Raw genomic sequence first — 20,214 nt, forward strand, 5'->3', positions numbered from 1 at the left:
TTTTAATGCATTCCTAAAATGTAATTTCTTCCAAAAATGTGAAAGCTGAATTTTTATCAGCCATTTCTCTAGTATTCAGTGTCGCATGATCCTACAGAAATCACGCTGATTTGCTGCTCAAGAAACATTTTGGTAACACTTTACAGTAAGGTTCAATTTTTTTACATTAGTTAACAAACTAACAATGAAAAATATTTCTAAAGCATTTATTAATCCTAGTTAATGAAATATCAACATTATTTAATGGACCTGAGGTAACGTGAACTCACAAGGAACAGCTATATTAAAAAAAAAAAAAAAAAAAAAACTAACATTAACAAAGAATTATAAATACTGTAAGAAATGTCTTGCTCATTTTTAATGTTAGTTAATGCATTAACTAAAGAGTTATCTACATTTTTTTATTATTAGAAGTGTTGAAAACAGTTGTGCTGCTTAATATTTATGCAGAAACCCTAATATTGTTTTCATAATACTTTGATGAACAGAAAGTAAAAAAGACCAGCATTTTTATGAAATAATAACTTTTGTAATAATGAACTGTAAAACTGTCTCTTTTGATCCATTTAATGCAGCCTAGCTGAAATATTATTTTCTTGAAAATATATTAATGGCACCAAACATTTGAACAGTAGCGTTTGTCGAAAGTTCAAATTGCATTATAAAGTAAATGTAGCCAGACTCCAACCAGGACAAATCATTCCTACAATCATTACGGTCTGACAATCAGCTCTCTCACACATGCACCTGTAATGAGCCTGTCTATTTAAAGCAGCCAAATGGATCAACCTCAATGAAATATTTGTGAAAAAGAGAAAAACTGGATGCTTGCATTTCTTTTCATTCCGTGCCATCGTTCAGAAAAGGGGCAGCAGATGAAACAAAGAAAAGAAGCATGAATAAGGCACTGATGAAGCCTGATCCTCTAGAGCTCAAAGAGAAGTGAACTTGACCTCTGCAGGCCTGCTCTCTCTAGTAGCTTCTTCCCTGCTCTCCTCTTACTGACACTGCAGTGCTTTCATCCTTCATCTTCACATCTCTCACGTCTTTCATGCTGAGGGTTTGATTTGTATTTTTTTTTTTTGTCCCATCTGTCACCTTCTTGATGTTATCTATTTCCTCCTTTATTCCTCTGAAGTCTTAAGCATAATTTTGACATTTCACAAACAGTACTCAAGCTGAGTAAATGCTGGTCATGTGGAGAATTGGAAGTTGGGGGATTGCATCGTATATTTCGGCATGATTTGTAACAGCTCAAAACAAACACCAATCATATGCATTTTTTTCCCTCACTGATTATGTTTACATTTGTGGTCGACATTTTTCCTCTCCTCATCTTACACTGTTTAGATTCATAATGAGTGTGTATCACTGTAGATTAAGTGATGATGTTAAATTGAACTTGCCTGAACAGTAAGAGGCAGCTGTGATTATGTTTCTGGAACCGATGGCAGTTTGGCCACCCTGATTCTCCCAGACAGGTTGCCTTTCTCATTTATATCCCGTTTCTTTGTGCTTTGGTCTCTTGTTCTTTTGCTCTCTCAGTCTCCCCACTGAGGGGGGTACAGCCATGGGGGACAAATCAGTGGGAGTAAAATCATATCATTCATATTTCTCTGGTGAGGATCATTTGAGCTGGAATAACTGAGCGAATGTCACTTACAGTTTGATGTCAAACCACCTTTAAAAAGCCCATGCTGTGTCAACTGCTGAGAATGGAATTAAACTAAACTTTCAAGCCACTTACACAGTACACACAGTGACATGGAGAATATGGAGAACATGCTGGTCTATTTTCCTTAAAGCAATGGTGCCCTCTTCAGTTGTTATAGGTTAAACACACCTTCTCACTCAAAAATATCTCTTCTGAAATAAAACCAGGATGCTATAAATGCATGTATAAATGTACTCATAACTTTACTAAAAATTAAAACGCCAACCAATCCCGAGAAAGAAAAATGCTGCCTTCTCAGAAAATATGGAAAAAGGGAAACATCAAGACATCTGAACTTAATGTTCACATAACATCCTGCCTATTAAGATGCCTTCATCTGGATGCTGTTTGAAAGCAGCACAGATATACACTGCCTTACATCCCACAATTCTGAGTGTACTTTTGGTTAAAACTATAAAAATGGCATCTGATAAAATAGTCGTGAATATATGCATAATATTCATAAAATATTTACTAGTGTCATCTCTAAAGCTCAGTGGCTTTTTAGGAGGCAGCCTCAAACCTTTACAAGTGCTGAGCAGTGAAGCAGTAGCAGCTGTTAGCCATTTCAAACACATCTATTGAAGATCAATTGGACAATTTTCTCCACAATGGGTGTAGTAACAAAACTCAACACAAGATAGAGCCAGTGTCCTTTCTAACATGTTCATAACTCGCATTGCCCAGTGTCTCCTCATTGGATTACCCGCTGTCTCCTACACAGCTCACTCAAATGACATTAGCAATGTGAAACAAGATAAAGCCACTAACGCCCTCAGTCCTGATCCCTGCACTAATGTAGGCTCACAGACATACACAAACAGAGACACTATCTCTTTCCATCAATGACACACATATGTAACATCCTCCTTATGCATAATTACTTTTGAATACTGCACAAGAGGTTTATTTAGTAACACAGAAGAATGAGTCACATTAAAAAACAAAAAACCGAGTTCACATTTCTCCCAAAAATCTATTAATAGACAACTATAATCTATGTAAACTGCATAATTTCTCCTGCATAACAAAATCAAGCAAGTTTAATTACCAATAAAATGGATAGAAAGTGAGAAAATGTGACATTTTAATGAAGATTAAGCAAATTTTCCTCTTCAAATTCTCAATACAGTAATGCACTTAATTATTTGACTTTTTTTTTTGTTTTGTTGTTTTGTTAGTATAATCTCCATTATTTTCAATAGCCTGAATGTAAAAGTGTTTTATTTTAATCAATGTTTTATTTTATTTTAAGTCACCCAAAAATATCTCACTGCATATAGCATGCATATGATTTATCACTTTCTATTAAACATAGGTTTGATGGAAACATCTGATTTGGGGAAGAAATTGCTTAAGTCTGTTGCTTTAATCTTCTCTGTATGTGCACTTTTAGAAACAGCAGGAAAGTGACCTTTGACCCTCTGAGGTCACTGTACATCCCAATATTAATATCTGTACATCACTGTACAGATATTAATATTGGGCATTAAAGCAGTGTGTGCGTGAAAGATTAAGTGGAAGTGTATTTTCTTGGTAATGGAATGGCAAGAGGGCAAAGGGTCATTTTTTTTTTTTATTGAAACCCTGGAGATTGTGTCACAAAATGTGAAGATCGAAAAGCAAAGAAGCACAGAAATAGAAACAGGTAAAAGACAAAAGGGAGGGAGAATTAATGATGTTTAAAAAGAGGGAAACTATCATCCTCGAGTCCCCCCCAAAAAACAAGACGAGAAAATAAATTATGGCTCATAACAAAAGTGTGGCAATCAAGCAAGTGCTCTCATCAGTTGCTCTAGTGCAAGCGATTTCATATTAGACTCGCATAGTAAGGCAGAGGATACCGGGCTGTTTCAAATCAATAAAGCTAAACAAATCGTATCGCAATACGCACAGTAGGCCTCTCCTAGGGCCAATTACCAGTTAGGTAGAGGGGAGAGCATCTTTGGTGACAAAAAAAGAGACAAATAACCCAAAACAGATAACTGAGGTGCATCGATGCAGACAAACCAATAAGAATAGCCTTGTGGCAAGGTACCGCTGGCATCAGGTTTAATAACCTGTGACGCTCCTGCCGTCAGCGCACTGAGAGAAGGACATGTTCCTGGAACAAGGTGCATATCAGTCCATTATCAACCAATCAGACATTTACAGAGATATGTTATCCAAAAACATTCAAAATAATACTTTTTAGCTAATGATTGGTTAATAGGAAGGTTTTCACAAAAAATTCTGATCCTGGTGTATTTACCAAGCAATGCATCATTGCAATAATAAATAATAATAGTGGATTTGGTTTTGACATATAAAAGACTAAAGTTGATTATTGTGACATAATCGTAGTTGTTTTGGTGGCCCAGTAGCTTTTGGTATTGGAACAAGATGAAAAGAAGGGGATTGACAAGGTGAAGAAATGTAGGAAGGAAGGAGGAAAGAAAGAAGAGTACTGTATAGGTGAAAACGAGAGATAGATGGGGGATGCTTTGAAGAGAGAGTAATTATCTCATTATCTACTAGATCTATTCTTGTTTTGTTTATGTATTATATAATCATTATTTGTTCTTTGTTAGTGCAATGGTCAATGCTTTGGCAATACTGTCATGCCAATAAAGCTCACTTGAATTGAATTGGGTATTGAGAGAGAGAGAGAGAGAGAGAGAGAGAGAGAGTGGGGAAGAGTGAGGAAAAGAGTGCAAGAGGAAGATTGGGGGCTCTGGCGAGGGAGAGAGAAGGAGAGAGGGGGGTTTAAAACGTCAGCGCGTGCGGGAGCCCTGCTGTCAGTCTGCACGCACTGATATGTGCGACGCTCGAGGAGTTTGCGCTCCGGTCAGGCTCGCGCACTGGGATCCTAACCGTCTCCAGCACATAAAAGCGCGGATAACGGGGATGATTCACCTCACACAGCAACAAGAAACGGAGCAAAGTGTACGCAGATGGCAGCGAAGAAGTGTCCTGTCAGTTTCCACACACCTCTGGATGTGACGCGCTCCAAGTAGCGGGAGTTTACCGTGACAGACCGCAGGTGGGATTCCCATAAGAGGACAGCTCGGGCTTGACTTTTTGTTGGACATGGGACCGGGTCTCGGCTGTTTTGGATACGGTACCGGAGGAACCGCGTCTTCTTGAACGGAGAGCTGTAGACAGCAGGACACCGACGAGATGCGCTCCGACCACGGCTTCATCCTGCTGCTCCTCAACGGGACAGCGTGCTTGGTGAGCGGCCAGGGGGGTGATTTGAGGTCTAAGGGGTTATGTTAAGTTTCAGTTTTGCGTTTATTGAACCGAACGGCGTCTCTGTCAACGGTTGAGTGGCGCCCTTCGAGTAGCCGTCACCTGCGCGTCAAGGGGTGACCGTTAACGTCTTCCCGCCGTGCGCTCGCGCTTCACAACCGAGGGCGGGAGTTTAGGATGGACTCGCTCGAGCGCGTATTGACTGTTTTTTAAACGTCACGGTTCGCTTCGCGCGCAAGGGGTCCCATGCCTATTCTGTGTGAGTGTGTGGAGGAAAGAGAGGGGAAGAGGAGAGATCCAATGAGAAAAGCAAGAGGCGTCGCGATCCTGATTTTTCACGGGGGGCACCGAGACAGTAGAGGCTCACCTGGTGCCCTAGGTAGATATTACAGGACCTAGAAAGAGAGAAAAGAGAAACATTTCTAAAAACTTTTGTGCAAAATACTTTTACAGTAGGCTATCACATTTCTACAGCACAACTGTGAGTGTGATATTGCTAATTATACAACTGCTTTAAATACAATAAAAAAAACAGCGTGAGTTTTACACCAAAAGACCATAAGAAGTTAGTTGTCTATCAATAAACCAATCACAGATCGAAAGCTGGCCAGTGTGTGTGAGTGGAGCGGAGCACCCGAGAGTCTGTGATTATTCCACGCCACTCCACAGGTTTTCCATTTTGCTGCTTCAAACGATCATGTAAATAAATAAATAAAACTCTAGTTATTATAAAAACTTATAAAGACTAATGAAAACTTAACTCTGCACCACTCACTCTGTTCTGCATCGAAAAGACCAGACAGGTGGTGTGTCACAAACTGATAATTGAAAAAATAATTGGCATAATTTTGGCATTTTGCAGAAATGTTTCCATTTCCAGAAATAAGATATCTAGGTTGTATGCAAATTTAAAAAAAAAAAAACATTTTTAATAGTTTTAAGTGAACTAAAAAAGTGTGGATGTGTGAATGGATGATTTCTGAAACAACTTTTTTTTTTTTTTGTCCCTACAATAGGAAAAGCAATAAAAAAAAATCTACTTTTATGAATAATATTACTATTAATATTCATGGCACTCCTGCACGGCGCTTACGAGAATAAGACATATTGTACTCTAACAATCCTATAGACCAAGTTTTATTGAAGAATGACGCATACATGTAGGAGTAGGCTGTCCTCAGGGTCAGTTGTTGTCTTGGTACACCGTACAGAGTTTACACTGACCTTGGTGTACCTATGTCTGATATCAATGGGTAAAATATGCCAGGGTATCCAAAGTTTAACTTTAGAGCAAAGGTTGTGTACGGCTGCCTGTTTTTCATGCACCTGCTGTGAGAGTGTTATAGCTTAACACCCGCAGTCTAAATTTAATCCCCCTCTAGCAGTCTCTGTGTTACAATTATCTGCTGTGTAGCTGTAATAATTCATGACTTTCTTCTTTGACACGTTTTAATCCTCTTGTATTCTCCAGGGATACAAAATGCTGTCAATAAAGTGGCAAAAAAGAGAAGCATAACAGAATTAAAAATCGAAACAACAAACAAGCATTGCTTTATTTGCAGTTTAATTATACTGGAACTTTCAGTAGGATGTAGCATTAGTACAAATCCAGCTTCCTGCTCTGAAGCCTCCCATTCGGCTACTAACATTTGTCCATTTGAAAGGGGGTGGACAACTAATAACTGTGACAAATCTTCCCTAGATTAATTACAAAACACCTACTTGTAATTAACTGAGAAGGTGCTGCCAGTGAGAAGAAATTTTATAAGGTCACATACCCTTAAGTCTCTAACTAAAGTTTGGATTTGAAGGAGGGCAGTCCTGAGAGAAATGCACGCACACCAGGGCATCACCAATCTTCTGGCTTGACAAATTTTAATAAAGAACAAACTCAATCTTACAGAAATGTATCAGAATGAAAGTGATATTTTTTTCTTAGTGATATGAAAAAACACTGCCAAGAAAAGAAACAGGCTCATAAAATTACAGGTGAAGGTTATAAGGAATTTAATTAAAATACCATACACGGTCTGCTTTGTGTGACTTGCAGAACGCTGTCAGTGCATACCTTTAGATATATAACATCAGGAAGACACTAATAATGTAATTATCTAATTTAGCTTACGGCATTAGGTCATTTACCTGCCACATTACTTAAAACCTGAGGGAGAGTCAGACATGAGAAAATGGCTTACGCGTTCACACACCTCAATTGGGCATCATGGGTAATTCATTTGCTGTGTGACAGTGATAAATTATAGAGCAATCCATGAATTATCCCTTATTAAACACTATTATGCCGTTATTATTAATAGACATGTAGAACACATTAATAATCAACCTTAATTTTCATCAGCTTTATTGAAACTAAAGGGCCTGCTTTAATAAAGCCTTCAAGCCTTTGCCTAGTTAAACTCAGGAGCTTTCATGAAATCTATGGCCTGTGCCATGAGCTGACTGAATTTAGCATATAAGTAAATCCACTGATCAACTGATGCTTATGAGGTTAGAAACATCTAAAACCTGGCCGCATACACGTGGCAGAGTTATAGGAGCGAATCCACTAAATTATTACTTTGTGTGTGTACTGAATACAGAAGTCACTCTTGAAACCATAGCAATATTTTGCCTGTTTTTGACTAGTAGTTGTTCAGTTTGGTTCTGTACACACTATATAGACTTAAAGTTGCCATTAAAAAGAAATTCTAACAATATCATCTTATAAATCTTATTGTGAATGATTCATCCATGCGTATGCTTCGTTTAAATGTATTTATTTTTTTTGTCAACTTAATATTCCGTGAAGTGAAATGACAGATTTCACTCTTTCGCAGTCTGATTTCTCCAATCATTCAGTCCTTTTAAACCCCACCTCTTTTAAGCCCCAAGCTCACATTCACATCTGCCTCCATCCAATCAATGACTGATAGATTGAAAGACAGATTGAAAATAAATAACCAAATTCTGTGTGTAAAGAACAGGAATAAGAGCTCAGATAGGGAGTATTTTGCTGCAGTGTCAACGTACACTGAACAGATCTATATTGCACACATTTCAGTTAACACACTAAAATATGAAACAATATAAAATAATAATACGTAACAATATAAACTAATACAACAAAATATAATAATAATATAAAGTTTAAAAAAAAATACATACACACAATATTGCAGCCAATTAATTCCTGTACTTTAAATGCTCACAGAATCAACGGTCATCCTTTGCATCTTTCTCTCCTGATTGTGATGATTTAAGCGATTTCTCAACAGAACAATGTCATGCAGTCAAGAGCTTGTTGCAGGCAATTACCGTGATAAACATGTTTATGCTGATGATATTGGCCCAGCATCATTCTCATTATGAGCTCATTAAATTAATACAGTTACAAGATGTAATTTTTCAGAGCAGGCAGTCCACTTTCTACACAGTCATGAGGGAAAATAAACTACACACCGACATTAAAATCAGACAACTCTGGTCCATCTGTCTGGGCGTGTGCAGTAAGCTTTGGTTTTGGCATACACAGAAATGATAAAAAAGACTGTTAAAGTCTATGCATTTGTTTGAGCGCAAAACACCAATTCACACACTTTTCATTAAATGCATGTGACCAATATTGATGATTGTTTTTTTGTTTTCAGGCTCATTCTGTTCAGAGGGACATTTCTGATTGGATAATCATACTTAAGCTAAATCATGAAAAAAGCCAGCACAGAATTGACCTGAAGCAGTTAAGGAAAGTGTTTCAAGTGTGACTGTGTTGCTTAAACAGCGTCGCTTGAATTTAGGCTCTTAAAAAATCTGTTTGCGTGCCATAAACGGTCAAATATTCTATGACTCACCTGTCCAATGACTCATCTCTTCTGTCCCTCATGGTCTGCTGCCTTGTCTGTTCAGATTCACTGTAAACTTTCCCCTAGATTGACCCACAGTTCATCTTGAGGCAGTAAGAGGGCATGTTAGTCACTAAGACAAACAAGACAGACAACGTACATTACCAAAGTGATATGCACATTTTAAACACTGCTGTCTACCTGTGTGGCGTGTGTTAAGCACTGATGATTTTATGCATTAGCACAGATGGACTTACCCCTGGTGGAGCTCATGTACTGTAGGTTTCCGATCTGCATCATCTGTCCCAGAAATGGGCATCAATGACATGGCAGGATTTCCCCATTGAAGATAAGCTAGAGTAAAGCACAGGACAACTAAACTAGCACAGCTTCTATGCATAGATTATTAAGCCCTACTGTCAACGTCCAATTATATCTCAGTTAAATGCCATTATATAAATATTGAAGCACTGCTTAATTGACACTAACTCTATGGTAGTGAGCATGCCTACATTACACTAAACATAAAAGGCAAGAGGTGGATTTTGCAGTGGTCTCACTTTATTCTAATTATAAGGCTATGGCATTAAGGTCAGAAACACAACACAGACAATGCACTGCAAGTGCATGTGCTCTTGGGTTCTGTGGTGGCTTAAAAAAAAAAAGCCTCAATACTCAAGGGGGCGACAGAGTTACCTTTGTCATTTCATGTCAAACCAGATGTGTTGTTGTTCAGGCAGACAGATAGACCATAAACAGCCAGTTTGCTTTGCTGTGTCAGATAACCTCATGATATGATTTACGGCCATTGCAACAATGCTGAGAATACAACATGTATTTGTATTGCATATGAATTGTATTGTTTTGAAATAGAGTGATACCTGAAAATGTCTGTGTTCATGTACTCAAATATGGTTCTGGCCTAAAAGGGAACCATTTGCTTAAAATAGCTAGCATTTTAAATATGAATATCATTGTCAGAAAATCATCACAATCATATACAGTTTACAATTTCTATCTGATGTGTTCCCTCATAGATAAACATAACCAGACAGAAATAACACATGAATGACAGGTAGAGAAAGAGAATAAAAGTCTGCGCACATAGAAATATTCATAATTTCAGTAACACTAATGTTCTTTACATTAACATTGGTTTGTGCATTATGAATTATGTGAACTGTAATTATATGAATCATATTAACTATCAATGAAACAGTATTTATTCATTTTATTTAAATGTTAAATTATATATTATGCTTAAATTATATGTCAATTTATTCCATTTTGCTTAGTGTTAATATTAGTTTAAAATGTTAATTGATGTTAATGTACACAAATTTTAAATTGAAATTACAGTTTACATGTACAACATTACCATTAACCAAGATTAATAAATGTTGTAAATGCATTGTGTGTTCAACTACAAGAACTTGACACAGTCTTTTTTTTTTTTTATGCATTAAAGACAGGGCTTGACATTAACTTTTTTGCTCACCAGCCATTGTGGCTAGTGGTTTTCCAAAATTACTAGCCACTCTGGATTTTCACTGGCCATTTTGTTGTTGGGAAATAGCACTACTAAAATTTATTTCCAGGTGTTTTTGCCTATATAAAATGCAGTTTTTTAACTAACATATGCATAATTTTTCATATCAAATAGTTAAATTGTACTAATAAATACAATTTAAAATTTTACTAATTATACATTAATATAATGAGGCACTATTGGACTGTTACCAATCGAATGAAATCAGAATCAACAACACAGATCTTTCCAATTAAGTGAAGCAGCTGAAGTAGCATTTAGATGCATTTTAGCATTCTTTATTTAGCATTTTAGCATTTAGATGCATTTGTATATACAGTATAATGTTATGTTTTAAATTAGAATTTTAAATTAAAGGTTTTTTAAAATACAAATATTAAATTCTTACTAAGTAAACTGCCAGCAGGTGGCAGCAAGTGACTGTCTTGTTGAGTGAGTCACTGAGTCATTCATTCAAACGGTTCGTTCAGATGGCTGATTCATTCAAGAATGAACCAAGTGCCTTGCTGCGTCCCAATGTGCCTACTTATACTACGCCCTTAAAGTATGTACTCTTTGTGTAGTAGAAGAGTAGGCAAGCTTTGGGACATACTATCACGTCACACAACTGCGTTTAGGACCGCTCTGTCGCACAGTTACACGCACCCTGACACTGTACACTTGCCTGTCAATCATCTTGTCACAATTAACATCCTCCACATTTAATTTAATTTAACTTCCTACCTTATTAGAGAGAAAAGAAGTAGCTCGTTGATCTTCCAGTCGCGGGTCTTTCATGCGGAGAGCTCATATTTTCTGCATAATGATGCATTTAAAAGTTAACGACCAAATGGATGTTTATAAAAGTTCACATGGCTGTTGCAGATTAAATATAACACGGATAACAATAAATAAATATTTTTTACCAGGTTAAATGTTGATTATTAGTAACTCAACCCCCTTTTTGCAGACCTCTCTACTTAACCATCGATCTTGCGCATCCGCCACATTTGTAGTTTTTCTAACACGTTTTATACATGTTTGTAGTTCTGGAGCGAATCCTTCGCCAAAGCGTTATGAATTGTGGGCAGTTAGAGTGTGCACGGATCCACACTTCAAAAATCGACCTGAAATAGCAGACCATCCGGGGACTTTTGGCATACTCTTTTCAACATACTATGCTTTGGGACACACTTATTGTATTCTCACATACTATTTAGGATGGATAGTATGAACATTGGGACACAGGGCCTGTCTTTATGAATGGGTTATTGAATCATTGATTCGTTAGATACACTGAATCATTTGGTAACGAAACACTGCGTATGATACTTTGTTTTCAACATTTTTTTCGAGCACAAACAGTCAGTATTGACAGTCTAAAATGTCACATACTTGTTGAACTCTTGCGTAAAATCAATGTTAAATTTGTAGTCGTACTGGTTTTCAGGGTAAACTGCACTCTTTTGGTCGTGTCATGTTGCTAAACTAGGTTATATCATATGTTATGAATATAAAAACTATTTTTTTACCGCAGTATGTTTCTTCTGTGTGCAGCTGTGTTCATTTGTTTAGATTTCTCCACGAGATTCTCTCTCTCACACACAGGCTGTGTAAGAGTCAACTGCCGCGACTTTATTTCTGTTAATAATACATTATCCACTATAAATTTCTGTTTGCACCAAATGTCATAAAATCTGAATATTTCTCTCTGAAATTTTGGTGATTCCCTAATTATGTTTTAATCATGTTTGTTGTCCGGTCAGGCAAGTAAAATTCTCTTTCACTTACTCCTTCAAAAAATATACTTGTTACAAGCATTAATCTCCAGCTTTGTTACTATCTGTTCAACCCGCCGAAGTGGCTAGTAGGAGTGACCGTGTTACCAGCCACTGCTGAAATCCCCCTGCATTTGGCGGGTTGGTGGTGGGTGTTAATACCAAGCCCCGATTAAAGAAGATAATTATATTTTTTACACTTTTGAGTCTTTTAACGGCATTGCTGATTCAAAAACACTTTCAAATTATGCTTTGAGGTTTACCTCCAGTGTGGATTTTAATCAATACACAGAGCAATCAGTTTTCATCTAAAAGAAATGAACTGCTGGACCAATAATGGACTTGGAAAGAAGAACATTTGTTTGTGTCTGAGGATGAGTTTCTTCATCGACGCAGTGCTACATCCAGTTTATTTGAAGCATGGGCATCTGTCACCATCTGTGAGAGTAGACAGATGGTTATTGTACTAGCAGAGTATTGCAGTGACCTCATCAGGGTGTGACAAAGGCATCTGCTGACATCATTAGGGTGTGACATAGGCATCTGTTGGCGAATCCTTCAAGGCTGGATGAAAACGGTTATATAGTGATTTCTTATTGTTCCTCCATGGTGTCCACCTCAATTTTGATTCTTGAAACCTAAAATCCTTAATTACTAAGTGATCTATCAGTTCAAGGATTAGCTCTGAGGCCGCTAACAGAAAATATTAAGATTAGTATGGGGCTCTTTAAAGGGGTCATATTTTAAAGATCATTATTTTGTGTATTTGGTGTAAAACTTGACAAACTTTAATGTTCAAAAAACACATTATTTTTCAAATACTGTACATTATTGTATTTCCTCTTAGCCCCACCTCTCAAATGCTTCGTTTTCTACAAACCCCCTCCTTCCAACAAGTGCGGTCTGCTCTGATTGGCCAACTGACAATGCATTGTGATTGGCCGATCACCACACGTGCATGTCGGAAATGTAACGCCCTTACAAGAATCGTGAGCTTCAGCTTTCAAAGTAAATATAAAGACAGTTAATAATGTCCTTATTTTTACCATCAGTTCAAGCCCGAGAGTTGAAAAGAGTCGTGTGACAGACACAGTGATGATGCTCGTATGTATATGCAGTACAAAAGCCGCGATTAAGCAGGGTCTGTGATGTGACCCTGTTTCTCTCTCTCTCTGTCTCGCACACACACACGCGTGCACACAGACAGACACACACACACACACACACACACACGACGCGCAAAACTCAGCATTTGAACAGTCAATAGCAAATATTTAAACTAATAGCAAAATATACTTACAGTCGCTGATTCAGAAGCTCCAGATTTTCATAGCAAAGTCAGAATTACCTCCTCTCCTAGGTTCACGAAACTGTCATCCATAAAATGCGTTGCACAAGTTCGAACATCTGGGTTGTGCTGTTCTGTTGTAAGCAGGGCTCTGAACCAGTTTAAAGAACGAAAACAAAAACCGAAAACGAACGAAATTGGACAGAACGGAACTGGAAACAGAAACTAAATCAAATTTTATAGTTCCGAACAGAATCGAAAATTTGAAATGGCCATTAACGTTATTTTATCGTTCCATTTAATATTTGAAATGTAAATATTAGCGTTAGAGTTTATCAGACGACAGTGTAAGATGGATTCAACAGATCTTACACACCTGCGGCGCTTCTGTGAACGGAGAAAACACTATATAACTGTAGGCTTACATAAAAAGGAATATATATATATGCCTACACACTAAATATATTTCACGTAAATCATTGACAGATTAACAAAACGAAAGAAAAAGAAATATGCTGAGTTAGGCCTACGGTTCATTGTGACGCATTCCAACGTTCTCAGAAAGGAAAACGAGACGGCAGAAAGTAGTTTTCTTTATTTTGCAAAAGCTTTATAGTTTTATCTAACAGTTTTATGTGTTTTGCAATAGCTTGACAGTTTTGAATGATGTCTTGCATCTGTATAACAACCAGCGTTTGTATGACCATATCGCGCTGGCGCCTCACGCGCACAAAGATACATATTTTTGCGACATTGCAACCAGTTCATTATCAAAATAAAATACAGTTAAAGGAACGTGTAAAAAGTTACAGTGCTCCGTTGTCTGATCTGTTGACCACTGCCTCACTGTGCTGTTATTGAGGTTTTACGTCGATGAAAGTAAAAGCCAATAAATAATATTTTAGTGTACGTCGAGAATATGGAAACATTTGGATTTGTGCTGAGTGAGAGAGGTAGGCATCACTTTCATCTTTAATTTGTTTTTGGAATGACGTTTTTATAGCCTATAGGCTATATCCTCAAGTTTAGAGGATTTGTTGTGGAGAGAAACTAATAACTGTGTTTATAATGTTTGTAAACATTTTTTTGATTTACTGGCATTTTAGCCTACATCATTTCTGAATAATAGCCTAATAAAATGCGACGCGGGTTAGCCTTTGTTTTTTTTTTCCTCAAAACGCAATTTTATACAAGTTGTGTTTTTTTTTTTTACAATTTGCAGCAAACATTTTTAAATATCTTTTAAAAAATACTTTAATGTCTTTAAAGCATTAATAGATTTTTTATTCTTTTGTTTACTAGCCTACATTTAGAAATTTCAAAATCTAGAAAAGATGATACTAAGTGCAGCGGGTTAAGATCTCTTTCTGTATCTTTTTTCTTTTTGTGTAAAGAAGACAGTGTACTTTATTATTATTATTATTATTAATATTATAGGCAAAGACCATTTTAAAAATAACGGTATTAACCATTATTTTTTCTTTCTAATATGATTCCTAAATGCATCTACTTTCGGAAGGCCAAATAAATGCATTTGCATTTGCAAAGAAACACACAGCGTCTCCCTGACACGGCTTCATCAACACTACTGCGGTTACTGAAACCACGCCTTCTTTCTTTGTGTGAACATTTGGGCGGCATTATGCAAATATTTCCACATCGTGATGTAGACGTGGGGGTGTGTTTGAATGAGCCGTTTTAGAAAGGCGTGGCAGAGTCTTAACTGTTATAAAGAATATCTCTTTGGTTTTGAGACTTTAGTCTTTGCACAATCAGCTTGTAACACTCCAAAGAGAAAGGAAAACTTGAAATCGCATCCTATGACCCCTTTAATAGCTGATGTCTCGAAAGCAGTGTATACTGATGGCTAAATTAATTGAAAAAAGATGTACACAAAATTAAAAATTTAAACTTTTTTTTAAAAATGAATTTTAAATTGCTTAAAAATGTGTCAGTAGGATTTTGAATAGGCATACTGCAGTTCAGAAATAAGTTTAAATTCAGCCTTGATTTTTGCTATTAGATGTGGACTCATTCAGACCTAGAATAGAGCAGAAAGTGGTTGATGTTCTTCAGGATTTTCTGAATGATATAAAACGTTGCAACAGCGCTAAAATGATCATGTTCATCATACTTTTCCTTTGAAATGGTATCACTCTGAGTCTCATCCCTTAATACCAGACATGACTTTTCTTACTGGAAAATTTATCAAAGGAGTCAGTTCAACAATTTCATTCCCCACCCTTCTTTTTCTCCTGCTCTCTGTTTCTCTCTCTCCCTCTCTGATTTTCAGTGCATTCCATAAATGATCCTAACAAGTGCAAATGGGGTCAAATAGATGAGATCTAAACTGCCTGTTAGAGCCTGTCCTATAGTGCTATGGAGAATCCCATTATTCTGGGCATCAGTTATGCTCTCAGCCGTGGAGGAAGGGAGAGAGAACAGATGTAGTTTAGGATGGTGTTTGTGTCGATGACATAGAATCAAACCTCTCCCATTAGACTGTCTTGCACCGCTGCCACAGATAGCCTTGTCGGATCTTACAGTGTCACCCTTTATCACCCAGCCTTCACCCGACTTCACTCACAGGGCCGTCGCTAAAATCCATAGGGCCTAGGGCAAAATGTTAATGGGTACAATGAACAGTGCCTCTCAACTGGCTTTGCTTCAGGAATCAGACGGAATAGGCCCAACAATGTGCAAACTTAACATAACAGACTACATATGACAATATACACACAATTTTTACAGGTTTGATTGTATTCATGCTCTCAGCAGACAATAATTAAATAGCACAAAATACAATGTGGTCTGTTTTTGGTCTGTCATTGCAAGTGAACGCATATTTGTGACCCTGTACCACAAAACCAGTCATTAGTCGCTGGGGTATATTTGTAGCAATAGCCAAAAATACATTGTATGGGTCAAAATTATAGATTTTTCTTTTATGCCAAAAATCATTAGGACATTAAGTAAAGATCATGTTCTGTGAAGATATTTTGTAAATTTTCTACTGTAAATATATCAAAACTTAATTTTTGATTAGTAATATGCATTGCTAAGAACTTAATTTGGACAACTTTAAAGGCGATTTTCTCAATATTTAGATTTTTTTGCACCCTCAGATTCCAGATTTTCAAATAGTTGTATCTCAGCCAAAAAGTGTCCTATTCTAACAAACCATACATCAATGGAAAGCTTATTTATTCAGATTGTATACATCTCAATTTTTTAATATTGACACCTAAGACTGGTTTTGTGGCCCAAGGTCACTTCTTTTTTTTTTTTTCCTTCATGTTTTTTTCTGTTTTCTGAAGATGCTGCGGAACCTGTTTGAGTTTAATTAGATGCACAACCTTTGGCATCAGAAACAAAAGATATGGAAAGCATAAAAGTTAATTATACACTACCAATCAAAAGTTTTTACACTGAAAGGTATTGCTTATGCTCAGCAGCATTTATTTGATCAATAAAAAAAAAAAAAGAAATTGTGAAATGTTATTACAATTTAAAATAAGAATGTTTTGTTCTGTCTAAAATGTAATTTATTCCTGTCATGCAAAGCTGAATTTTCAGCATCATCACTCCGGTATTCAGTGTCACGTGATCTTTCAGAAGACGTATTCTGATATGATGATTTGGTGCTCAAGAAACACCTCTTAGTAGTAGTTGTGCGGTTTCATATTTTTGTGAAAACCATTACACATTTTTTTCAGGATTCTTTGATGAATAAAATTTGAAAGTATAGTACCTATTTGAAATGTTTTTTTAATCACCTTTGATTAATTCAACAATTATTTCTTTAAAAAAAAAAGTATTGACACCAAACTTAAACAGGATGTAGGTACCAATTTTTATTGCTTTGCTAGGTTTGTGGTTACAAAACCAGAATGTTTCATTATATATATTTTTTTTCTTTTAGCACTGTTCTGTTGTTCACAACCCAATCAAAAAGTGTCACAACCCACCAACAGCCCCCAATCAAAGAGCCTAACAATTATGGCTCTGCTAACACACACTATTTCTCTCACCATTCCCAGTCCACCTCACTCTTCCCGGCTCACCTATCACAGACCAGATTGTGCTGATTTGCACCCATACACACGTTCAACTCTGTCAATACGGCATAATGCAAAAATTTGCTAGCCAATTCAGGCACCACCATCTCGCTGTGAATACTGAATCAGCCCTCGGTCCACGAGCAGCACTGAACTGAACCCATCCAAATAATTTCAGATGGTCAGTTCAAGTGGGACAGCTCGTGGTAAAAAGGGACACAGAGACAAAAGTGAGGAGGAGGAAGAAAGAGACTGATGTTTGTCCAGTAGCCGGGGCTGAGGTCCTGGGTGGACGTAAGGTTCTGCTTATTGGGCTCTTGTCATCCCGTTGAAGCCAGTATAAATTATTCATTAAGAGTCAAACGGCTTGTTTCTTGTGAAATTACCTTTCTCTCCCCTTTGTGTTCTCTCCCTCCCTTGCGCCTCTTGTCTTGGTGTGGAATAATTAGTTCTAAGGGCAGAGCCGTTTGCAGATTTTAATCATGTAACAGAAGGAGAAATCTCCCAGCGTGAGCGGATGAGGTCTGTTGCAGGGAGTGAGAGAAATAAATGTGTCGGCGAATACTCAGGAATCTGAGTGGGATCTGGGGCCTTTAATTAAAAATTGATGTCATATTAGAGATGGAGATTTCAATCCAACAGCCTGAGGAAACATAGGAGCGCAAGGCTCTTATTGAGAGGCAGTGAGAGAGAGAGACGGAGAGTGAGAGAGGTAGTTTTCATTGCACCCTGTCTGCTTCCCGTCCTCTCCCTCAATTACATGGAGTGATTTAGAAAATGAAAATCTCATCTCATACATATTGTTTTCTGCATAATATTCAAACTTAATTTGACACTCAGGTTAACAGCGCAGTGTGTTTCCGCCGGGACATAAAACAGTGTGTGCATGTTTGTCGGTGCGCAGTACCTTGACACTCAGAGGCTCAGAGGAGGTTATCATCTGAATCATAGCACTAAATTAAAGACATATTGTCAGACTTATTGACATACACTTGTCAGTTACCTTGATTCATTTTCTACCTTCCTCTACAGAGATTTGTATAGAGCATGAGTCTGACTTGTCAATATCTTTCTTTCTAGGATTCAAATGCTTTCTGGTTGACAGTAGTCCTTAAAGGGGAGGTCTAATGCTATTTTATGCATTCATATTTACACTGTAGCATGAGAGTTGGATTCTCATGCTAAACATGACCAAAGTCTCAAAAAATGAGTTGGACGTATGACAGAGTATGTCTGTGCCAAAGACACTCCCTCAGGGATCGTATAAGTTTTTGAAATTTTTTTGCGAGTATGGCCCTGTATGACATCATAAAGGGCGGGATTCCTTGTATGGGCATCTCTCCCTGAAGAGCACATGCATATGCGTCAACCAGAGCACGCCCATAAATGCACTTCATTAGTTAATTTGTTAAATCAATCAAGTTGTTGTCTGTTTTATTTACGTCGATGTCACAGCTTTCAGACATTCATTATACTGGTACTCAAGATTAACATGAGTTTGGCAGAAACTGTGTGTGTTATGTCCACTTTAACTTCCTAAGCTTGGCGCATAGTGGCAGTAAATAGTGTTGTTAAAAAGAGGACATCTAGGAAAACACAAATCACATTTCCACATCAGTTTGGCAAAATATGGCAAAATAGTAAGAATTTACAATAATGTTAATAATATGTGTTACTTAATTTATTTCTGCTAATTTATACATAGAACAAACTTAGATTAATAAATGTTGTCATTTTAAATACACTACCATTCAAAAGTTGCAAAAAGATTTGTAAAAAGTTTTTTTTTTTATAAATTAATACGTCTAATTATAAAATAATAATACAGTCATAAAATAATTACTTTGTTGAGACTTTTTCCACAAAAAACATAACAATCTGATGGAGGTTACTGATTCTAATATTTTAAAAGAAAAAAAAAAGTAGGACCACTAGGGTTTAGAAGACGGCATACTATATAACTCGCAATAAATTTAATTTCCAGAATGTGATGTTTTTTTGAATTAAACAAAATATACAGATTTATTTCCACTTTAGACTACCAAAATTACCAAAATTAAGTGTTACCATAGAATATCACTGGATGATTAAATTAAAAATGCAGGGTGAGCCTAGATTTTATCAGTTAGGTGACTGGTTTGTGAAAAGAAATCTATGAAATTACTGGTCAATATTATTCTTCACCAGCACTGGTTATATTAGGAGAAAAATGACATGCTCTGGTATATTGTGCTCTGTAAGGCCAGAGGCATTTCTACAGTAAACCTCAATTCCAAGTTGCCTTCTGAAAAAAGTAACAAAAGTTGCAAAGCTACTCTTTTATAGGACATTGAAGTAAACTGCCATATTCTTTGTTTCAGAACGAAATTTCAGTCAGTGGACACAGGCTCTTCCCTTCAGGAAGGTTTACATTAATTGCAGTGCCTGTTTCTTTAAACGACTAGGCAAAAACATGTACCTCTTTCTCCAGTGCTATCAGTCTGAAATTCTGTAATAGTGTATCTGTCTGTTCCACCATTGCCAGGGGAGATGTGATTCAAAGGGCCAGAGCTACACACTCTCACACACTTGTTATAGAATATTTCAGCCCTCTGAGGCCATAAGGTTGCTGTTTAAAAAGGTTACCCACAGACTGCAATCCTATCTCTGATAGGAGCTTAATTTAAATCCATATTGAAAAATTCACTTCAAAAGACGACAAGTTATTATATGCTGGGTGATTTTTTTTTTCTACTCAAACAATTGTTTTTCATAATATGAAAATAAGCATACACATTTAAT

The 20,214-nt window shown here is 36.9% G+C and overlaps 2 protein-coding genes across 2 annotated transcripts in view; one reads left to right on the plus strand and one right to left on the minus strand.

Annotated features, from left to right (window-relative positions):
• Nucleotides 1-20,214, minus strand: part of LOC306868757 (nucleolar transcription factor 1-like) — a 967,110-nt gene that overhangs the window by 190,705 nt on the left and 756,191 nt on the right. The gene's annotated exons all lie outside the window — the stretch shown is intronic.
• LOC306864873 (neurexophilin-1) overlaps nt 4,874-20,214 on the plus strand; it is a gene marked incomplete at both ends in the record, with an annotated part of 31,913 nt that continues 16,572 nt past the window's right edge. The window contains one exon of the mRNA XM_079409139.1: nt 4,874-4,927. Within this exon, the coding sequence (XP_079265265.1) occupies nt 4,874-4,927 (54 nt within the window). The remainder of the gene's footprint in view (nt 4,928-20,214) is intronic.

This window comes from Barbus barbus (assembly GCF_936440315.1).
Source record: "Barbus barbus genome assembly, chromosome: 4".
Classification (NCBI taxonomy): Eukaryota; Metazoa; Chordata; class Actinopteri; order Cypriniformes; family Cyprinidae; genus Barbus; species Barbus barbus.